General features: G+C 42.5%; 3 protein-coding genes across 4 annotated transcripts; all 3 read left to right on the forward strand.

The window, feature by feature from the left end:
- Nucleotides 1–2,098: 2,098 nt before the first annotated feature.
- LOC6725380 lies at nt 2,099–4,016 on the forward strand. The gene has a single exon (XM_002106361.3). The coding sequence runs from the start codon at nt 2,172–2,174 to the stop codon at nt 4,014–4,016; it is 1,845 nt and encodes a 614-aa protein (XP_002106397.2). The 5' UTR covers nt 2,099–2,171.
- Nucleotides 4,017–5,824: 1,808 nt separating this feature from the next.
- Nucleotides 5,825–6,395, forward strand: LOC6725382. The gene has a single exon (XM_002106363.4). It carries the CDS (start codon nt 5,999–6,001, stop codon nt 6,329–6,331), a length of 333 nt encoding a protein of 110 aa, XP_002106399.2. The 5' UTR covers nt 5,825–5,998; the 3' UTR covers nt 6,332–6,395.
- An 8,903-nt stretch (nt 6,396–15,298) lies between these two features.
- Nucleotides 15,299–16,444, forward strand: LOC6725383. 2 transcript variants are annotated; one of them, XM_016173580.3, is made up of 4 exons: nt 15,299–15,462; nt 15,543–15,680; nt 15,739–16,185; nt 16,244–16,444. In XM_016173580.3, the coding sequence occupies exons 1-4, from the start codon at nt 15,384–15,386 to the stop codon at nt 16,372–16,374; spliced, it is 795 nt and encodes a 264-aa protein (XP_016038439.1). In that variant the 5' UTR covers nt 15,299–15,383; the 3' UTR covers nt 16,375–16,444. The 2 variants fall into 2 exon arrangements, with proteins under 2 accessions (XP_016038439.1, XP_016038440.1); XM_016173581.3 differs by having other exon boundaries at nt 15,300–15,474.
- The last annotated feature ends 3,218 nt before the right edge of the window (nt 16,445–19,662 follow it).

Genomic DNA, 19,662 nt, shown 5'->3' on the forward strand with positions numbered 1-19,662 from the left:
ACTCTCTCCCATATGTAACATGAGGATTTTCCCACTCACACACACACAAAGGCAAAACGGCCGTACAAAGTTGGTCCGAAAAGTTTTTGCATTCATAAATCATTTCCCTCTTTTTTTCCAGCCTCACCTTCACATCCATGTTTAAAGGTGGAAAATACTTTTCGCTGAATTTGTAGAATTTCTCGGTGGTGGGGGATGGGGGGGTGCTCATGTTTCATATGCCATCAAGGGGTTTTAAGGGGAGTGGTTGCGGGGGAGCAAGATGTGGGCAACGTTAAGTTGCAACTTGTTGCCTTCTTGGTTACACGATGCCAATCCTCCCACCCGTCCTGGCATATCCTTGTCATTTTTAATTTATGCGCAGACCAAGCCTGAACTTTCGCCAAACTTAAGGAAGAAACTGTGGCTGGGGTAAGGAAAAGGGGTTGTGTCTTGTTTTTTGCCCTTGGGCAGTAATTTAATTGGACCCATGATTGGGATTTTTTGTTTGCCCTAATCGTGTTATGGGCTTGAAACAGAATAATAGATATTAAAAGAGGTTATCTCAAATCAACTTTGTTTGGAGCCTAAAAAATGCTGCTGCGGAAATGAGGCACGAAAATGGGGAATAACTGCTAACAAGCATCATAATTACAGTTCACAAAACATGCTCACACATACGAGTATACTCGTATATGTGTATGTGCAGTTTTCCGCAGCTGCTTTACCACCACAAACTCTTACCCCCAACATTTTCCATTTTCCATCCACTTCAGCACTCCTTTTCTCTAGTGACTTTTGCATACTTTTTGGAAAACTTTTAATTTTCGAACTTTTGTCGCTTGCCTGGCATATGGTCCGTGCTCTTTGCTCCTTACGCCTTCCCCCAATCCCAACTTTCCACACTTTCCCCTCGATTGGCCCAATCTGATGACGTCTTATTAGGCAAATGAAAAGCTGCAAAGTTTTTCCTCGAGAGTCACTCGAGCCATGTGGCTTTCCAGAAGGACTCTGCAAGCCGGGATTTTCTTAAATATCGTTTTGCATCTCATATTCTTTTCCCTTTTACCCGGTTCTTTATCGCTTTGTTTATAAAAGTCGCCCACTAATTGCATACATAGGTAATGGGCGGGGGGCGTGGTGGAAGCGGGCGCAAAGGGGGGTTAGGCGGAGATAAGCGAGCATGTGAAAAGTTGCCTGGCTCTCAAGGGCACTGTTAAAATTAATTAAATCTCTTTGCAGGATTCTTTAAATTAAATATTAATGTATTTGTAACAAAAGGTATGAATATTATTTATAAATCAAAAATATTTATAACTAAAGAGTAAATGCAAGTATATTTTAACGAGCCACATTTTCTCGCTGTGCACCGTGTGCATTCATGCATGCAGCTGGTGCTGTTGCGGTGGGGGGCGTGGCTCCGGCGTTGAGTGGGCGTTTCGGACATATCGCTTCGTTTTTACCCGGGCAACAGTACCGCATTTGCATTTATATGCACATCCTTTGTGCCCAAAGGATATTACATTTTTCCACTTCAAGCATTTTTGTGAATTTAATGAAATTTTTAATTTTTATGCGCGCCAGATGGGCGTGAAGTGTGGACAGAGGGGGGCGTGGCAGCGCCTCCTTTCGCTTGGACTAACAAGCCACAGAGATATGTATGCTGCATTTGCTTTGCATTCTCAGTGGGTCCAGTGCGGTAACTACTTTCCACAAAGATAAATAAAAACTGGTCCTAGCCAGGGGAATACCCCTTATCCTTATCCTTTGCTCAGCCCCAACCCCGCACTTGTGGTCAAAAGGAGAAAAACAGTTGAATTGGCTTTTGGTTTGCACTTGCATTGCGTTTTACACTGTTCTCGGGATTGCGGCCACTCTTGCGATGATTGCTGCTGCTTGATTACCAAGCACTCAATGCGTAAAAAACGCAAGCAACTCTGAAATATTACATTTTAAAGTTAAAAAAAAAAGTAGTTATCATCAGTAATCAGTCTCGCTTATACAAATGTTATTAAACCCTTAACATTAAGCTAATTGGATGGGGCGATAGGATAAGATTGGATCGAGGCCAAAGTGGCTAACTTAACATTAATGAAACATGGAGCAGTGGCGATTAAGTTGAACTGAAAAGCTCACCATTAGGGAAATTAGACAGCGCATTTACTTGTGAACTCGCAACAGTTTCGTTTCAAATGTTTCACTATCTGTGGCTCCTGATGGGACTTCGATCCCTGGCAATGGGTGCACTGCATCCGCCGCAACCGGAAGTGATGACACCCCTGGTGGCAGCTGCCTTGGAAATTCTGGCCGAGCAGGTTAGTCCCTCGCAGAGCACTTTGGCCGTGATGGATCTAACGCAAGATGCTGAGCACCGGGATGACCGGCAGGAGCAGCTAATGAACATAATCCTCAGATCGGTGGGTTCAGAGATGGCTTTGAGGACGTTCCAGAAACCACCTGCCGAAGTTCCAGCCAGCTTCGTGGTCTTTCTGGTCAATTCCGCAGAGGCATTTAACACACTGGGTTTCCACTTTACGGATTTCCACTCCACGCGGGAATTCAACTTTCTCATCCTGTTGACACGTCGCATGTCCTCACGAGCTGAGAGACTTGAGGTGCTGAGGGATATATCTAGGACCTGTGTCAGATTTCACACTTCAAATGTGATTTTGATAACCGAGAAGAGAGACGGAGTGGTCCTGGTCTACGCCTATAGTTTGTTAAATATGGACTGCGATCTCAGCGTAAGTCTAGAGTTAATAGATATCTATGAAAATGGATTATTTCGGCATGGTCACGAGGCCAGGTCCTTTAACCGGGGCCTCAGTCTTTCCGGATGTCCACTGCAGGTCAGTTGGTATCCACTGGCACCATTCGTGTCCTTCATCGGCAACTCAAGTGATCCCGAGGAAAGGGCACAGACCTGGCGACTAACTGGTATCGACGGAGAGCTCATTAAGTTGCTGGCGAGCATCTTTCACTTTCGCATTCTTCTCGAGGAACCGTGCGATAAATGCCTGTCTCACGACATCAAGGATGATTGCAGTGGCTGCTTCGACCAGGTGATATTTAGCAACTCATCCATACTGATCGGTGCCATGAGTGGTTCGCATCAGCATCGATCGCACTTCTCCTTCACGAGCTCCTACCATCAGAGCTCACTGGTCTTCATTATGCACATGAGTTCTCAGTTTGGAGCAGTGGCCCAGTTGGCGGTTCCGTTTACTGTCATTGTTTGGCTAGCACTAGTGGTTTCCAGTTTGCTGGTGGTCTTAGTACTCTGGATGCGAAATCGACTCGTGTGCGGACGATCGGATTTGGCTAGGCATGCCCTACAAGTGCTCACCACGCTTATGGGAAACCCCTTGGAGGCCAGGAGGCTGCCGAGAAGTGGTCGAGTGCGCATCTTGTATGCTGGCTGGTTGCTTTTGGTCCTGGTTTTGCGAGTCGTTTACCAGGGCAAGCTATTCGACTCCTTTCGATTGCCGTATCATAAACCGCTTCCCACGGAAATATCAGAGTTAATCCGGTCTAACTATACACTGATTAACCAGGAGTATCTCGACTACTACCCGCGCGAGTTGACTGTCCTAACCAGAAATGGTTCCAAGGATCGTTTCGATTATATCCAAGGATTAGGTAAGGAGGGCAAATTTACGACTACCTCACTGATCGCCACCATGGCGTACTACAATATGATGCACTGGAGCACCAGTCGATTGACCCACATCAAGGAGCACATCTTCCTCTACCAAATGGTCATCTACTTGCGCCGCCATTCGCTGCTAAAGTTCGCCTTCGATCGGAAAATCAAACAGCTCCTGTCGGCCGGCATTATTGGATATTTTGTGCGCGAATTCGATGCCAGTCAGTACAGGAAACCCTTTGAGGAGGACTATGAGGTGTCACCCATTCCCTTGGATTCCTTCTGTGGTCTTTACTATGTTTCCTCGATTTGGCTGTCCGCAGCTGTTGTTGCTTTTATCCTGGAACTTCTCAGCCAACGGATTGTCTGGCTGAGGAGAATCTTTGAGTAGTTGATGTCTTATACTTAAAAATAGGAATATAAGTATATTTATAAATCTTTTTTTTTATTAATTAAAAAAAAATACAAATACACATGTTTCTACTTACCTGTTCTATCTAGTCTAAAATTTCCATTCTCAAATCTAAGTCCTCAAATCGCCATATGGGTAGCCAGTTGTTGAACTGCCGCTGGCATTTTGGTTGTGGCATCAGAAGACAATGGAAAGTCCTCGTTAGCCGGCATATAAAGAGCAACAACAGCAACAAGGCAACAAAATCAAGAGGAGGTTTTTGGGAGGTACAAAAAAAATAATAGGACAAAAACAAGACACGTCCGACATAGAACGAACTCATTAGCCTACATGGCCGCATTTTCTGCCTACACATGTGGCAGCATAAAAGGGGTAAAACATATGTACGTACACCAGCGGTCCAGTTAATAGCACTGAAAAGTTATTTCAAATATTTAAGATATAATCTGAAAATGGTAAATTGATAAAGAAATTTGTATTGTAAAAATTATCTTATTTCATATTCTAGGTCATTTTAGTATAACTTATTGTTGAAAATGAAAAATATAACATTAAATAAAGCTCACATTAAATTTCAAGAAGAATTTCTAAATTTTTTAATTAAAGGCGGCTAAAGCGGAATACTATGAGCGTTTTTGGGGGCTGAAGGGCACACAGGTTCCCAAATGGAACACAAATGCGCTCTGGCTGGTTGCAGCCGTGTGCTTTCCTTGTTGCTACATATTTTGTTTGCTTAAATGCCGGAAGTGTTGCAGGCCACATCAGGAGTGGGCGTGGACGCCGCCCACCCTAACCCCTTTCGTCCCTAAAAGTGCCTGCAAGCAACAAATGTTGTCAGCATATAGAATTCAATTACAAGGTCATAAGTCACTGTCAGCATACTCTACCGTATTTAGGTTAAAAAATACTAAAAGAAATATAATAACCAAGGTCTTTTAAAACCATTTTATCATAAAAGCCGCAGTGATTTTTTGCAGAACTTGTAAGGGTTAACAGTCTTTTGCTTTCTTTAAAAAATTGCACATATAATTGTTGACATTTTGACATTCAGTTGTGCATAAAGAATTTGAGCAATATATCCTTTATGACGGACCCATGTTTATAATGACTAGTTCGTTACCCTACCAATTTGGAATAGGCTTTCCTGTTTTGTTGTTCAACATTTACCGGCTTCCAGTTATCACAGTCTGTTGTTGCTGCTGCAAAACTAACTCGTAATTATGCGTTTTGGGGCTTAGCAGACTTGTTCTTGCCAATCGACAAACAAAACAAAAGTTTGTGCTCGAATGATGAGATTTACCTGGCCCCGTGTTAATTGCATTTAATTGTTGTGAAGTGGAGTGGGATGGGAGTGGGCGGGTAGATACCATTTGCCTTATTAGAGAAACATATCCAACCAATGGGCGGCCACTTCACACCCAGTGGATACCGGTGAGACGCCGTGTGATAAGATCTGATAACAAAGGTAAACAAAGCCGTCGCCAGATGGATGCCCTGATGCCCTCCATCATCGAGTTTGGCGGGAAACGCTGTAATTCGTCAGATATTCTGCCGCCCAAGGCGCATGCGTCGCAAAAATCCGACATTCGATGGTCGGAGATGCGTCGGTTTTTGTTCCCATATTTTTGGTATAAGAGCCACAAAACCAGTATCTACAGTGGGACCCAAAATATCGGGAAATTTATGCAAGATAACGAGCCAAAAGCGAAGGTTTGCCGCGCCGCTGAAGATCAGGATCAGCATACGATTATGTCTAATGAAGAGCCAAAATACGAATTTCCTCACAAAGTGAATTTTAAACAGTTTAAAACTAGGTCCAAATACTAATTTCAGCACAAGGTCTGACAGACTGCAAGTGAATATATAAAAGTGCATTTCATTTGGCCTTGATTTTTTTCGCATAAAAGAGGACTGCAATTTGGGTATTAGCACAGTTGAAGCTCAACGACGAAGACACTAAGATGCTGAGACATTCTTTGATCCTGATTCTAATCCTTTTGGTTGCAGTCTGTTGTTTCTCGGCGGAATTGCCAGGAAATGCCTACTTGCCACCGTTAAGACACAACCAACGGCTTTCCGAAGACATCCCAGTAGTTGACAATGGATTCCTCATTAATATTGAACAGGATTCCTTCGGCAGGTACGCACCCATCTTTGTGGACTATCCGGGAATTCACCATTTGCTAAGACAGCAACAGGAATACGCATTGGATCTGCCGTTCGAGGAAAAACAACATAATCGGAAAATGGACCTGAGTCCTGAAAATGATTCTGCTGCCAACAGAAATTGGTAGGCGTCTTTTGAAGTACGATGGTAATAAATAAAGGCAACGTCAAATGATTACGAAAGATTTAAAACTTGGTCAAGAATTTATTATTGTGCTGCTTATAAGAGCATTCTCTTTAGAATTATCGAAAACACAGCAGTTTAAAACCGACTTAAATCACTTCGAAAGGGCTTGAATACACTAACTATTCTACGTTATTTCTGAGTGGCCTTTATTTTTGGCTGGAGTGTGGAATGAAATGTGTGCAACTTTGACTTTCCGTCAGTGGAGTGGATAACCGCAACTAAATCCCCGACCTGTCCTTAGCCGTATCACAAACTTTTAGCCCGATTCGGGTTTTTGGCTTGGACCCCGCCCTACGCCCCTGGCTCCTACAGTGTGCTTCTGTGCGTCTGTGTGTGTGTGTGTGTGAGTGTGCGGTTTTAATCAAGTTTCGCCACTTAAGTTTGTGCTCAGGTGGAAAGCACTCAAAAGCCGCCTGACCGAACCGAACTCCAGTGAGCTGAAGCCCCCTTTCCGCACGCCCCTGCAAAAGTTTCAAGAGCTTTGCGACGCGTTGTGTTGTTGCTGAGTTTCGTTTTTGTTATTAATTTTTTTTTTTTTTTTTTGTTCAGCGCTTGTGTTCTATGGCTTTTTTCGGGGTGAGGTCGGTGCCTTTCTATGTGGTCTACTCGGCATAGAGTGGATGGTTTTCGGCCAGGTGGGTCAACCTGTTACACATCTGTTTCGCTGCAGGTCCGTTTGCCATTGTGTTTGCCACCATCTCAACCGAAAACTCTACGCTCGCTTCTGGTGAAACTTTAAAATCAATTAAATTGAGTGCCAGCATGATTGGGCAAAATGATTGTGCAAATGTCTTGTGGCGCCATTAACTAAACTCAGTCAAGTTATTTATCAAAAAGGGTAAAGTCAAGAAAGAGGGAGAGAAAGAGAGTTTGGGAAACACTCAGAATGTACATACATTTCAATTTATAGTTAATGAAAAAATGAATTCAATTCAGTAACTAATAAATGAATGAAAAAAAATACATAAGACCGCACAAAACAATTTAATTAAAAAGAAGCGAGTAAAGGGGGAAATTTTTTCTTATTCGGTGATACATCTACTTGTGCAAATTTCCCAGACCACGAAATCCAAATTGCTGCCCTCATGAATGAAGCGTGAATTCGCATCCAGGCATATGAGTGTGTGTTAGTAAGCCAAAGTCAATTGTCAAATTGACACACACATACGCACACATTGAGAGCGACATATGCTGGCAAGTGTATGTGAGTGTGTGTGTGGCTGTTTTGTTGTTAGCTTCATTATTTGCCAAGTAAAAGTAATGAGACTTTTGTTGCCTTGTTGGGTTGCACATGAGTGCGCCTTCTATGAATTCTTTGTGCTTGCACACACACAAGCACACACGGATACAAGCACAATGCGTTTGCAGAAAATAAGGTTTCACACACACAAACGCGCGCGTTGTGTCTGTGTGAAAGTATGTGAGCGTTGGTCTTTTGTGTATTGGGCAAACAAAAGCGCAAACCGTTGACAGACAGTGGGTCGCACAGTGGGACGATGGTCAAATAATAGCTAATTAAATATTTGAGTATATACCCAGAGAATTATCTCCATTACCAAAAGTTCTTATAAGAGAAAGCCTAGGAAGACTTGAAAATCCAAAAGATACTTCTGACTTTTTTATCAACTAATTATAGCTCGAATTGATCCCAGTGCAGTTGGGCAACAACAATTGCGTGGGGAAGTAAACAAAGTAAAAGCATTTGGAAATGCAGGAAAGCAGTGGGCTTGGACTGCAATTTCGGTGGATAAGTGGCCAGGGGCCAAATAGGGCTCTTTCAGGGGGGTAATGCAATGGAAGCTCTCCTGCTGGCTGCTGGCCAGTTTGCGATAAGAACCAGCTCCAGGCTCGTCCTTTGGCCCCCCTGCTCTTCTCGCCATCGAAAGGTAGCTGCCATTTTGGCTCTGGCCTCATATTACCGATAGAAAATAAATTAATTTTCATAATAATTGGCTTACGCTTACACCGCTTAACCCGCTCGTCGCCCAGGAACCAATTCACTGCATCGCCCCGGGGCCTTCCATTCGCAACCCTTTTTCGGAACTGGGCGCCAATAATAATAACATTGTTAACACAACGTGCGCATGTAATAAAATCGTTTATTGAATTGGCCATAAATTTTCGCAGCTACAACAGCCGCAAAAGGCGCACAAAGTCAAAAAGTTGTAGTCCACAGGGGGCAGTAGGGTGTTAAGGGCTCCGGGGATATATCCATTGAGGGCTTGCCTTTTGTGCAAAAGTTTAGAGAGGAGTGGTAGAGTTTAGGTGGAGAGGAAGGGGAAAATTCCTCGAAGGAAAAGCGAGCAGGGCATTGCTCAGTGGGGAGGGGAGAGGGGTTAAGCCTCGCCTTGCGGGTTAACCCATTTCGGGTTGGGTTTTTATCTCCTTGCCTGTGTGCTATATCGTTCACCTGTAAGCTGCAGCTAGCTAATTCAACTCAACTGCTTAACTGCTTCAAGCAGTCGAACTTGAGGGTAATGAGCCTTAATGAGCTTAAGTAATTAAATTGGCCGTCAGCCAGTGCGTTTAAATGGCTAAAGTGATCTTTGATATGCTTTTTAGTTGTTCTTTAACTGAATTGCTTTTTAAATATTTCTCATTTATATCGTTTTTCGGCTCATCAATATTGGTCTGAAGTTCTTTTCTTTCATTTGTAATTAGGCAGAGCTTGATCCCTTTAAGCTGATTTCCTTCGCGAGTGATGTGCCCGAATCCTTGGAGGACATTGCACATTGCGTCCATTTATCTGCGCGGCGTTTTAACTACCGACATAAATTGCATGTAGTGTCATTAATAAGCATAAAAGTGTCTTCGAAGGGGGTGTAAACTCGGTCGGAAAAGCGTCTCCTTGGTGGCCACTTCGGTGTGCCGAAGGACTCGCTTAAAATGTTTTCGATGCTGTTCAATAATTTCTCGCAAACGGCCAACAACGGAGGAGGAAAACAAGGACGGAACGAGGACGAAGATGCGACAGCGACTAATGAGCTTGATAAACGAGCCGAGACGATAAGATCCTCTTTCTCCCTTGTCACTTGTTTGCTTAAAAAATTGCGCGCTCAATGAAGTGATGTGTAAATAACGGTATTATATTTCAAAGGCTCTCATCGCATTTAAGCTTAACTTTAACCCCTCTTTTCAGCCCAAAACGAAGTTCCAGTCCCCTTCGTTAATTATTGCATGGCTATGCAACAGGAAGTGCAGACTGTGGATTGAACTGTGGAATGGGGACTTATCTCGCCTAGTGGTACAAAGGACATTCCACACGAGGACTTGCCAATGGTGAATAATGAATGGCATCAGGCTGGCAACAATAGAAGGACTTGTGCTCCTCCTTCGAAATCACATTCTTCTGCTCCCTTTCTCCAGCTTATTGTCGGATTTTTCCAGAAGTAGCCCGATGCACTTGAAAAATCGAACGATTGATTTCGATATCTAATTTTCAAGGTGTGCTATTTGTTAGCATTACTTTATATGCTATTCAGTTTGTCCATTTCCGCTATATATTTTAAAGTGTATCCATTTTGCTTAAGTGCAACTTTTCTGTCAGTGTGCCCACTTCACTTTACTTTTAATATGTTAAACTGCGAGAGTTGACGACGCACAAAAGTGCGGCATGCCAAGCATGTGGACCATTACCCCCCAAACCTTAGGCCACCCTTCAATTTCCCCCAACCAACCCCCCTCGCCCGCCAGCCAACCAACTAATGTGGAGTTCATAAAAAATGTAAAGAAAGGAGAACAGTGGCGGGGCAGGGGGTGAGGTTCATGGAGTATGTGGAGAGGGGGCAGATAGGACACAAAGCAAATGCACAAACTGTAAAACTGTAGCCAAGCACTTTTTGATTTATGGAGAGCCAAGCGGGACTAGGTTAGACACAGTGGGCTAAAACGGGGGCGGCGGTCGAGAGGGGCTTTTCTATGAGAGAGCGCAGTTTGGTCGGAAGTGTAGACAATTTGTTAGAATTTATACAAAAAATGCAGGCCGCTTTGCCCGAGATAGAAATGGGGTATACTGGTGTGTATATACAATACATATACATATGAAGAGGCACGGGAAAGCAGGTCCTTTTCGGCCATATAAAACATGAGAGGCATTTCATTTTAAAGCAGCTCAAACAAAACAAATGCCTCGGCTTTTGTGTGGACTTGAAACTAATGATTTTCACTTACCACAGCGACAGAGGAAAAGCCGGGCCAAAATGGGGGATACCCCACACCCATACGGAATCTCAGCACAGATTTACATGACATTATGTCATTGTTGTTGCTACTGCCGCTGCTGATGCTGCCGCTGTTGCTGTTGCTGCTGCTGCTGTCTGTTTTTATGACGTCAATTATGTTTATGAGTGTCTAAACAAAAAGTCTTATAAAGCCGTCAGCATTCCCGTTGTCCTCGCATATGAGCGGGCGGTTTTTGGCTGGCCCACATCCTTGCAGTGGTAGTTTGAGTTTAAGTGAATTTATTACCATGAGCAAAATTTATTTAAGCAGTCAAATGCACGTGAAGTGCATTTCAAGAAAGCTGTCACACAGTCTGCCTCCTCCCTCCATCACCCACCCCCCTTTTTAACATTCTGCACTGTCGTCAAAGGAAGGACGAAATGGTAAGGAATCGGGGGAAAACCAGGGCCAAACTGCAGACACATGCATGTGTAGCAAGATGCTGTTTTTTTCAGGGTCTTCTTCTCTTAAACTCACATTAGGGGGTTTCGGGATTGTAAAACTATGTAAACTAAAGAATTATAAAAGAAATTTTATAGTCTAAATGAATGTCTAGAATTTAAAAGGGTTGGTTAATTGACATATAATTATGTGTTCTTTTTTTATAAATAATATTAAGGTAATGCAAACCACATACAGCTTGAGAGCTTGATTCAACAAAAGCATAGAAGTATTTTTGTTTTCTATGATTAGTTTAGTGCTTTTCTGACTTGTCTAATTCGTTGACTCACCCTCGTGATGGGGCACTTGTGCCAATGACTGACAACTCTCGCACACACACAGACACTTACGCAGACACAGGACACACTCGCAGGACACCCGCTCACACACCTACAGCCACTAGCACACACACCAACACACACGAGGCTCGGGGCAATGCAAATTCAACTTTGCCGCTGCTTGAAGCAGTTGTCAGTAATTTCAAGCGAATGGCAGCCCAGGACGTTTCACAGAGCATCAGCCGAAGGACACAAAGCAGGAGCAGTAGCTGCGGCAGGATGCGATGGATCGGGATCAGAAACGGGAGGATAAGCATGAGCAGGAGCAGCAGCAAGGGCTGGAAATGGAGGTTGCAGTGCCAACATTGACGAGGACAACTCCTGATGCAGTTGCAGTTCCTGGTTGCCTGAAATCAAATCAAATTCCCGACAAACATCAACAACAACCAGGACATGTCAGCAGTGTCATGTGTGTGTGTGTGTGTGTGTGTGTGAGGGTGTCAGGATAATCAGCGTGATGGGGGGAAATTGAACAACAAGTTCCCGATTGCATGTCTTGGCCAGAAATTACAATTTTTAATGCCAAATAATTCGGCCTGTCTGACAGGCATTGCCTGCTTTTAAAGTTTTCCCCCATTTTGGTTGACAATTTCCGGAGCTTTCGTTTTCAGCCAGCTCCATCATTGAGATTGGCCACCAAAGGTAGATTCAATTAATTACCAATGTATTTATCAGAACCTTGAATGGAATACACTTTCTCATGTTATACTGTCTACGCGATTTTTGAATTGAATGCCCATTTTTGTGGCCAACTTTTATAATTCAATTTATTTATGCACGATTTGGTGTCCTTGAAGGGCGGTGGGCGTGACCACACCTACAATTTCCGCATGTCAACTGCACTTTGCATGAGTGCTCAGCGAGGGGGCGGGGTTAAGGGGCGGCGTAGCACACACAAACACAGTCACCCACACACTTGTGCCACATCAGCACTTCAACTCTTGACTCCTCGACTTGGTTGTGCTTTTCCACTGGATCGTCATCATCATCGGTGTGGTTCGCATTCCCAGTTCCATTTTCCTGCCCGGGTTTTCCGCTTTCACCGAACTCAGTGCTTTGTTTTTTTTTCTCTGTGGCATTTCCACTTGATTTACAAAACTCAACGCAACAACGAGGATAAGGGGCAAGTGGAGCAACAACAAAGCCGCATTTGACTGACTGACGACTGACTGCCACGCCCCCATAGGCCCCACTATATACCGCCGCCCGCCCACTCACTGTCTGAGCGTGTTCCTCTGTGTGTGTGTGTGGCCTGTTATAGAGTTGATTTATATGCACGTCGATTCGACGTAATTGAAGACGTGATCGAAATTCAAATTTTTGATTTTTAGAACCCGTGACTGGATTGGCATTTGTACAAGGACCTTCCGTTAGTTCCATCCACTGCCCGCCCCTTGTTGCCGCCCACTTTCCCCGTCTCTTTTTTGGCTTAATGTGAATTCGGTTTTCCATTCTCTTCGCCTTGTATATGCTATAAAATAATTTTCATCTCTTTTCGGCTTGTGCCTTTGGCAACAAGTTGCGGATTGTGGGTTCCTAGAAATGACATGTTTTTGAAGATGGCAATTTTCATCAATGAATCTTCTTTAATTACACATTTAAAGTTTAAAATAATTTAATATTAATCAATTACGTATAGTATCTTACAACATACTATAAACAGTACTTTATTTACTTAATTTGTGCAACTTATAATCTTACAATATATTTATTAGCAGCCCTATAGATGCAATAAACTATTACGACTTTAATACCATATAATTCAAAGGGTATTTGCAGTTGTATCTTAGCAGATTAAGTCCCTTAACTTGTTTGTCGGTTCTCCGCTGAGACGAGTTCCATCCCATCGCCCTCTCGATCTGTTTGCCATCCCAATCCGGAGCTCAGTTCCTGGATTTAACTTGGGTCTTCGCTTCTGTCGGGGCATTTCCAGCCCAAACCCAAACTCAAACTCAAACTCGGTTAAATCAGCCATGAAAACGGATTGTCGTCTGTGCATTTTTGCATTTCTTTTGCTCATTTCATTGACTGTAGTTCAGGCTGGAGGGACTAACTGAATGAATGAGTGACTGAGCGAATGACTGAGTGGCGTGGCCTGACAAAACGTGACCTGCTGTCATGTCTAACAGTTTTCAATAATAATGGCAGCCAACTGGCGGCCCTGTCCGCCCACAATTTACACCTTTTTCGCATTTTCCGCCCCCCTTTTGCTTATTAACACCGCCTTCATCTTGGGGATTATGTCCCCTTCACAAACACAGACACACACTCGCACGCATTCGACTGACATTAACTTCAACACCTGGTGGAAAAAGTGGGCGAAGATGGGCGGCTGAGAAGTGTGGGCGGTGGTACATCTCGCACTCATCCAGATGCTAATGGTTGTGTTGTCGACACTCCAGACATTTGCAGGCTTGATGTGTCACCCGTTTGTTGCTTCTGGGCTTCCACCTCCTACCACTTTCCAACTTTTCCACCTTGATCCTGTTGTTCTGGCTCTGAAAGTTCATAGGCTCAGTGATGAGAAGTGATTTCGTGTGGTAAAGTCACAGAAAGAAACTGAAGCAATATTCTAGAAAATATATGAATGCAGTTTGGTTAAATTCATTTTTAATACTTTTTTTAGGTCTTTTGATATTTTTTATGACAGTGAGTAGCAGTATTTTCCAAGACCGTGACTTCACCCCTTTAAAGAGGGGGTGAGTGCGTGGGAATGTCTGGATATGAATGTGTTCCATTGAGGTTGCCTATGTTGCGGCTGTTGTGCTTTTGTCTTATGTTTCGTTTGTGTTAATATTTACATAATTGTGGTTAAAAGTAGCTTTTAAGATGTTTTTAACTGGCAGGTGGAGAGGAGTGCTCCGCGTCGCCCCCTCCGTTTGCCATTTAGCCAGTTTGGCCTTTGTTGGCATCTCCTGCATTTAATGGCCCACCTAGTAGCAACAGCAACAACTGACAAATGTTAGAATCCGTTTTATTGCTGAAATCTCCGACCCCTTGGCCAAATACTCACTTCATCACCAATCCCAATGGCTTGACATTTTAATAAAGGGAAAGACTGTGCGGCGGGGTGAGGCATAACGGACAACAACTTTAGATACCAGTACTTCGGTTTATTTTGGCTAACAAAAGCAGCAATTTTTCACTATTTACACATAGAAATGCTGAAAATATTTTTGGCAAACCTCAAACATTTCATTTAGAATTTTTCTTTCGATTCTTTTTTGTTACTCATCTCAGCTTTTTTGCTAGATGAATTTGTTGGCAAAATTGTTTGGGTTTTAAAATATTGAAGAGGGGTGTGCGGTGATGGTGATGGAACTATCCACATATCCGTTTGTGTTTAGTTAGGGGTACCCACTTTCCCACCTACCCCCCTGCCCAAAAATGTTTGTTGGTTTCGCTCAGAATCCGAATTTCCATTTTCCCCTCGCTTTTTCCCCATAGTTTTCCCTTCAAGCTTGTTAGCAAACGTTTACGCAAGTGGGCGGCTCTATGTGTGTGCGGGCGTGGCACTTGATGGGTTGCAACTTTTGTTGTTGGCAGCCACGGAAACTTTAACTTTTTGGCAACTTCGTCTGGCCAGGGGGCATCGAGGGGTTAAAGGTGGTCAGCCGCATAAGGCAAAATTGTGGCCGAGAAAGCTCAAAAGCGCCACAAAGCGGAGAACAAGTGATAATGGTTAAATCTAAGCGGTAACGGATTAGCTGAGCGCTGTCTAAAGTTTCCCAAGATTTCCCTTAGGATCAGGTGCGTCTGGTCAAATATGTTATGTCCAATTTTAATTGTCTTTAAATTAGGGTTCGCCAAATGGTATCTTTGTACATGTGTATGGAATGTATATAAATGTATTGGAGTAAACTCAGCAGGCCAATTTATATCCTTTCACAGTTTCACCTTTTATATCTCAGTTCCCTAGGTTTATTTTCAGCTATCGAACAAATAATTCAAATATATATTTTTAAAATTTGTTCAAAAACGAAACCAAAGAGCATGAGGAAAGTGATTCTTGGACTGCCCATTTGGACGCCATTGTTCATCCTTTTCTTGCTTTTCCTAGCCGGCGTTTGGGGTAAGCCTTCGTGTAAGCAGAATATATATGTGCATAGGTTTAGATATTCCATAATTCAATTGATTATAATAACCCAACAGTTGGTGTGAATCGCCATGGTCTGCTGGACTCGTATCGTGAACAGATTCATGGAACTCCTTTAACTAGGAAGGAAGTCGAGTGTCCAGAGGATGGAATTAAGAACGCCAAGCAAAGCCGTTACGATAGATCACTGAATCGTAAGTTTATCGGATGCTATTTATTTATTTATTTTTTTAAATCTTAGATTTTGTTTAGCTTTCAAGGCCTTTCTGACTTGGCCGGATAAACATAAAGTAGATAAGGTTGATAAATATAAGTCACTTGAAGGGGATTTGTATGTCCACGAAGATCCTCTATTTGATTTTGATATGTCACAGTACCAAGCCGGTGCACCGGTATTTGATAACAAAGCTGATCACTTTCTAGCCCAAGATTATAAGTCAGAATTTGATCGCAAGCTGGGTGGGATGGATCATGATTATCCAGATCATTTTAAGCTTAATGCTGATCACTTTAATCTCGATGCAGATCAGTTTAATACGGTGTCAGACCGCTTGAATCAGAATGAAAATCATTTCAGTCTGGATGCAGATCAATTCAATCGGGATGCAGATCAATTAAATCGGGATGCCAATCACTTCAACGTGGATACAGATAACTTTAGTCAGCATCGCGACGTGGATATGTTTGACAATTTTCAAGGTTAAGTACCAAACAAGATAAGTCTTTTCGAAAATCTAAGAACTTCCATCAATTATAGTTAACAAGCCCGAATTGGTAAATAATCCCATGATGGACTATAAACGTGAATTCGCCAGCGATGAGGCCAATCCTTATGTTGAGAGCCTTCAGCAGCGTTACGAGCCCTTGCCACATGCTTTTAAGGACTAGTACATTAGTACATTAGTTATATTTGTATTTATACGAGAATGTATATTTTTCTATAAATTGTTGTGTATTTAAAGCTTACAATTTGTTAAAATACATATTTCGAGTTCTTAAAGAGCAAGTTACAGTTCACAGCTCAAGCAACTACCATTAATTTCTTTCAACTGAGACAAGTTGAAACTTAATTTATTTTTTTTGACAAAACAATACTTAATTATCTCGTGTGCGGCTGTCCAATTTCAACTGTCAGTGGGGGAATATGGGGCGGATGGGTAATGGGTGGGAAATGCGAAACGGAAAAGCTCGCTTGATCGGTGATTTGCGTGGCGCCCTCTGTCGTACAATTTGGGGCAATTACCAAGCGATTAAAGAAGAGTTTCCACGGGAAACTCCGTGGAAAAAGTGATGAAAGTTTTTCGACCAGAGCAGCTGGCGCGCAATAAACGTAATCAAATTTAATTTCAACAAATTGCTTTTGAATTACGCGACCTTCGCTGGCGCCGTTCAAGCGCAAAAGAGTTGGAAAATTGTTAAAATAATAATAACTTTTCACCCGCCACCCACCCATTCAATGTGCTTGCGCCGCAAAATAATTGCCACAATAACAACAGCAATTTGCGCTCGAAATAATGGAATGAGTGGCCGCCCACGCGGCGTATACGTAATCATAAAAATTATGATTCATTCACCCAGACAGACAGTCAAATAAAATGCGGCAAAAATCGGACGTGTATTGGAGTTAGAGGAGCTCCAAGCTCTCTTCCTAATAAACAAATTAATTTGATTGAAGCCCGAATGCAAAACTTTCCATTACAACTTGCAAAAGCAAATTCATTTTGGATTTTCCCCATCTACTTTAGTGTGGGCAAATCCATTTGCGAGAATTAGCTTCAGGGAAAGTTTCTGCTTTAAAATTGCAGCGAAAGTGTATTTAAATTGAATGGTTTTAAAGTATGAAAAATTAAAACTGATTTCGATTTGTAATTAGTTAAAGAAAGTTTCAGGCATGCTATTAAAAATCTGCTTTATTTACGTTAGTTAATCTGTTTAGCTTTAACTAAAGCAGACTGCATTTGAAGAAGTTTGATGAAATCATGTCAAACGAATGCTTGGTATTTTATTTTACCCAGAATTCCCAATGAAATGCCAATGGAAAGCGGCTAATTAAGGATTTCAACGTTGGCCCGTTTGTTCCCAGGTAATTTACATGTAAACAATTGCCCGATCCTGTTTGTTTGCTCTTGTTTTTCAAGCCCTATTTTTGTATTTTTGTTTTCCCATTTCAGTTTAAGCCATCATCAACTGACAATTTTGCGGCTCTGCGATGTCCTCTCGCCGCCCGTTGCACATTTACGTTTTGGCCGAAAGGGGGAGGAGGGGTCGAAAAGTCAAACTAATCTAACAACTGCTAACAATAAGAACCAGGATTTTCCCCTTACTCCGTTCCTCCTTTTTTTAGCGGGCCATCTAAGCGCCAAGGGCAGCCACTGGTTTTTGCCCCCATTTCCCTACCATTTTCCCCCGGCATTTTCCCGGCTTTGTGCAAGTTGTTTTAACAAAGCATTTTGTAGTTGGCAAATATATCTCTGTGTATCTGCATGTGTTTGTATATATCAGTATATACATGTATATACATATATATATGCACGTTGACAATTTTGCGTTGTCAGTTGTTGTTTTAATTAGAAAACTTTTTTACCAAACAACAACAGCAGCAGTAGCAGCTCAGCAGCAAAAAAGCTGCTGGAGCAACAGCAAAACTCAAAAAACGATTTTGAACGCCACAGTATTTTCATTCGCCGCCGCCCTCTGCAGTATTTGCATTTTCTATTTTATTTTGCTGCCTGCCAAATGAATAATGAATTTCTCTTCATTTTCACATTTTCGGATTTCTGTTTCTGTTTTCCATCTGCTGTATATACATATTGATATGGGTGTGTGTGTGTGTGTGTGTGTGCTTGGGCCTGCATTACTTATCGCAAAAATTCATGGGCTCAAATAAAAGCTTTCCACTTCAATCAGATCCACAAAGCAGATATCCTGCTATCCATCTGTGGACCAAGAAACTTTAGTTACCCTCACTGCGAATACTTATTCCGCCATTCCTTCAACAATTTTTTGGATTTTTCTTTTTGTTTACTTTGCAAAATTAAATCCAACGTTTTAGTTTTATGAGGCAAAACTTGCTTTGTTTGCTCAATGGGAATGGAAAGGGGGTGGGGCGCGGCCAACCACAAAGCCATCTGCCTAAATCGAGGTCACTTCAACTATACGATACCCTGTAATTGTCCATTCTCAGTTGTCTTGAGTCTCTTAGCTTAAAATAGTTTACTATATAAATTAGCTGGAGATGAGTGAAGAATCTCTACAAACTAACCTATCTTCTTTTACATCAATATTTTTTTGAGATTATTATTTAATTCTCATTGCAAAGCTAATTTAATGAAAGCCAAAATTCATCTTTACCTCAAAAGAAGATGGCATTCGATCAATTGGCAGAGTAAGTACTTGATCTGGGAAAGAATAGAAATGAAAACGCTGCATCCGATGATACGCAAACACACACAAACAGACAGACCCATACATGTATTAGAGTGCGGTTTGTTGTCAATCTCGTTAGAAACGAATCCTTTCGTAATCCTTGTGCTTCAACTGCAGCTTTTTTCGTCTGTTCGTGTGTGTGTGTTTTTGTGTTTTTGCGCTTTGCTTTATTTTTGTTGCTTGCCCCCATCGCTGACGTCACAGGGCGGTTCATGCGTTTATGCTGCTTAATCCGCTGCCACCATCAAGATGAGCTCCATGGGAGTACTTAGGGGGAATAAAGTTGGGTCAGGGGGTGGCGTGGCTCCATCCTAGCACTATCACTATCCCTATCAGCAGCTGAGCATCTCGGCATTCGCCCATCCAACATGCAGCGCTTCCAATTTCACGACGAGCCCTGCAAATCCCACATAAGAAATTGTTTTCCAGTTATCTTTCATTTTCCGCCATCGCTTTCTCTTTGCTCAATGTTTTGTTGTTTTTTTTTTTTTTTTTTTTGGAAGTCCGAAAAATGGGGGAAAAAGCCTTGTAATTATTTGGGCTAGTTAAAAATGTTAAATGCCATTGCGACATCAACAAATGGGCATCATTATTTATTTTCCAAATACTCTGGCATCCAGCTAAATATGATTGATGGCCCTTGTCGCGTTACGTAATCGCTGCCCTGAGTGCGTGTGAGCGTTCGAGTTTGTGGATGTGAGTCCTGCGAACTCAAGCCGTAAAATGCCATTATTTTTGCAGGTGCGCCAT

Source organism: Drosophila simulans, chromosome X, assembly GCF_016746395.2.
Source record: "Drosophila simulans strain w501 chromosome X, Prin_Dsim_3.1, whole genome shotgun sequence".
Taxonomy (NCBI): Eukaryota; Metazoa; Arthropoda; class Insecta; order Diptera; family Drosophilidae; genus Drosophila; species Drosophila simulans.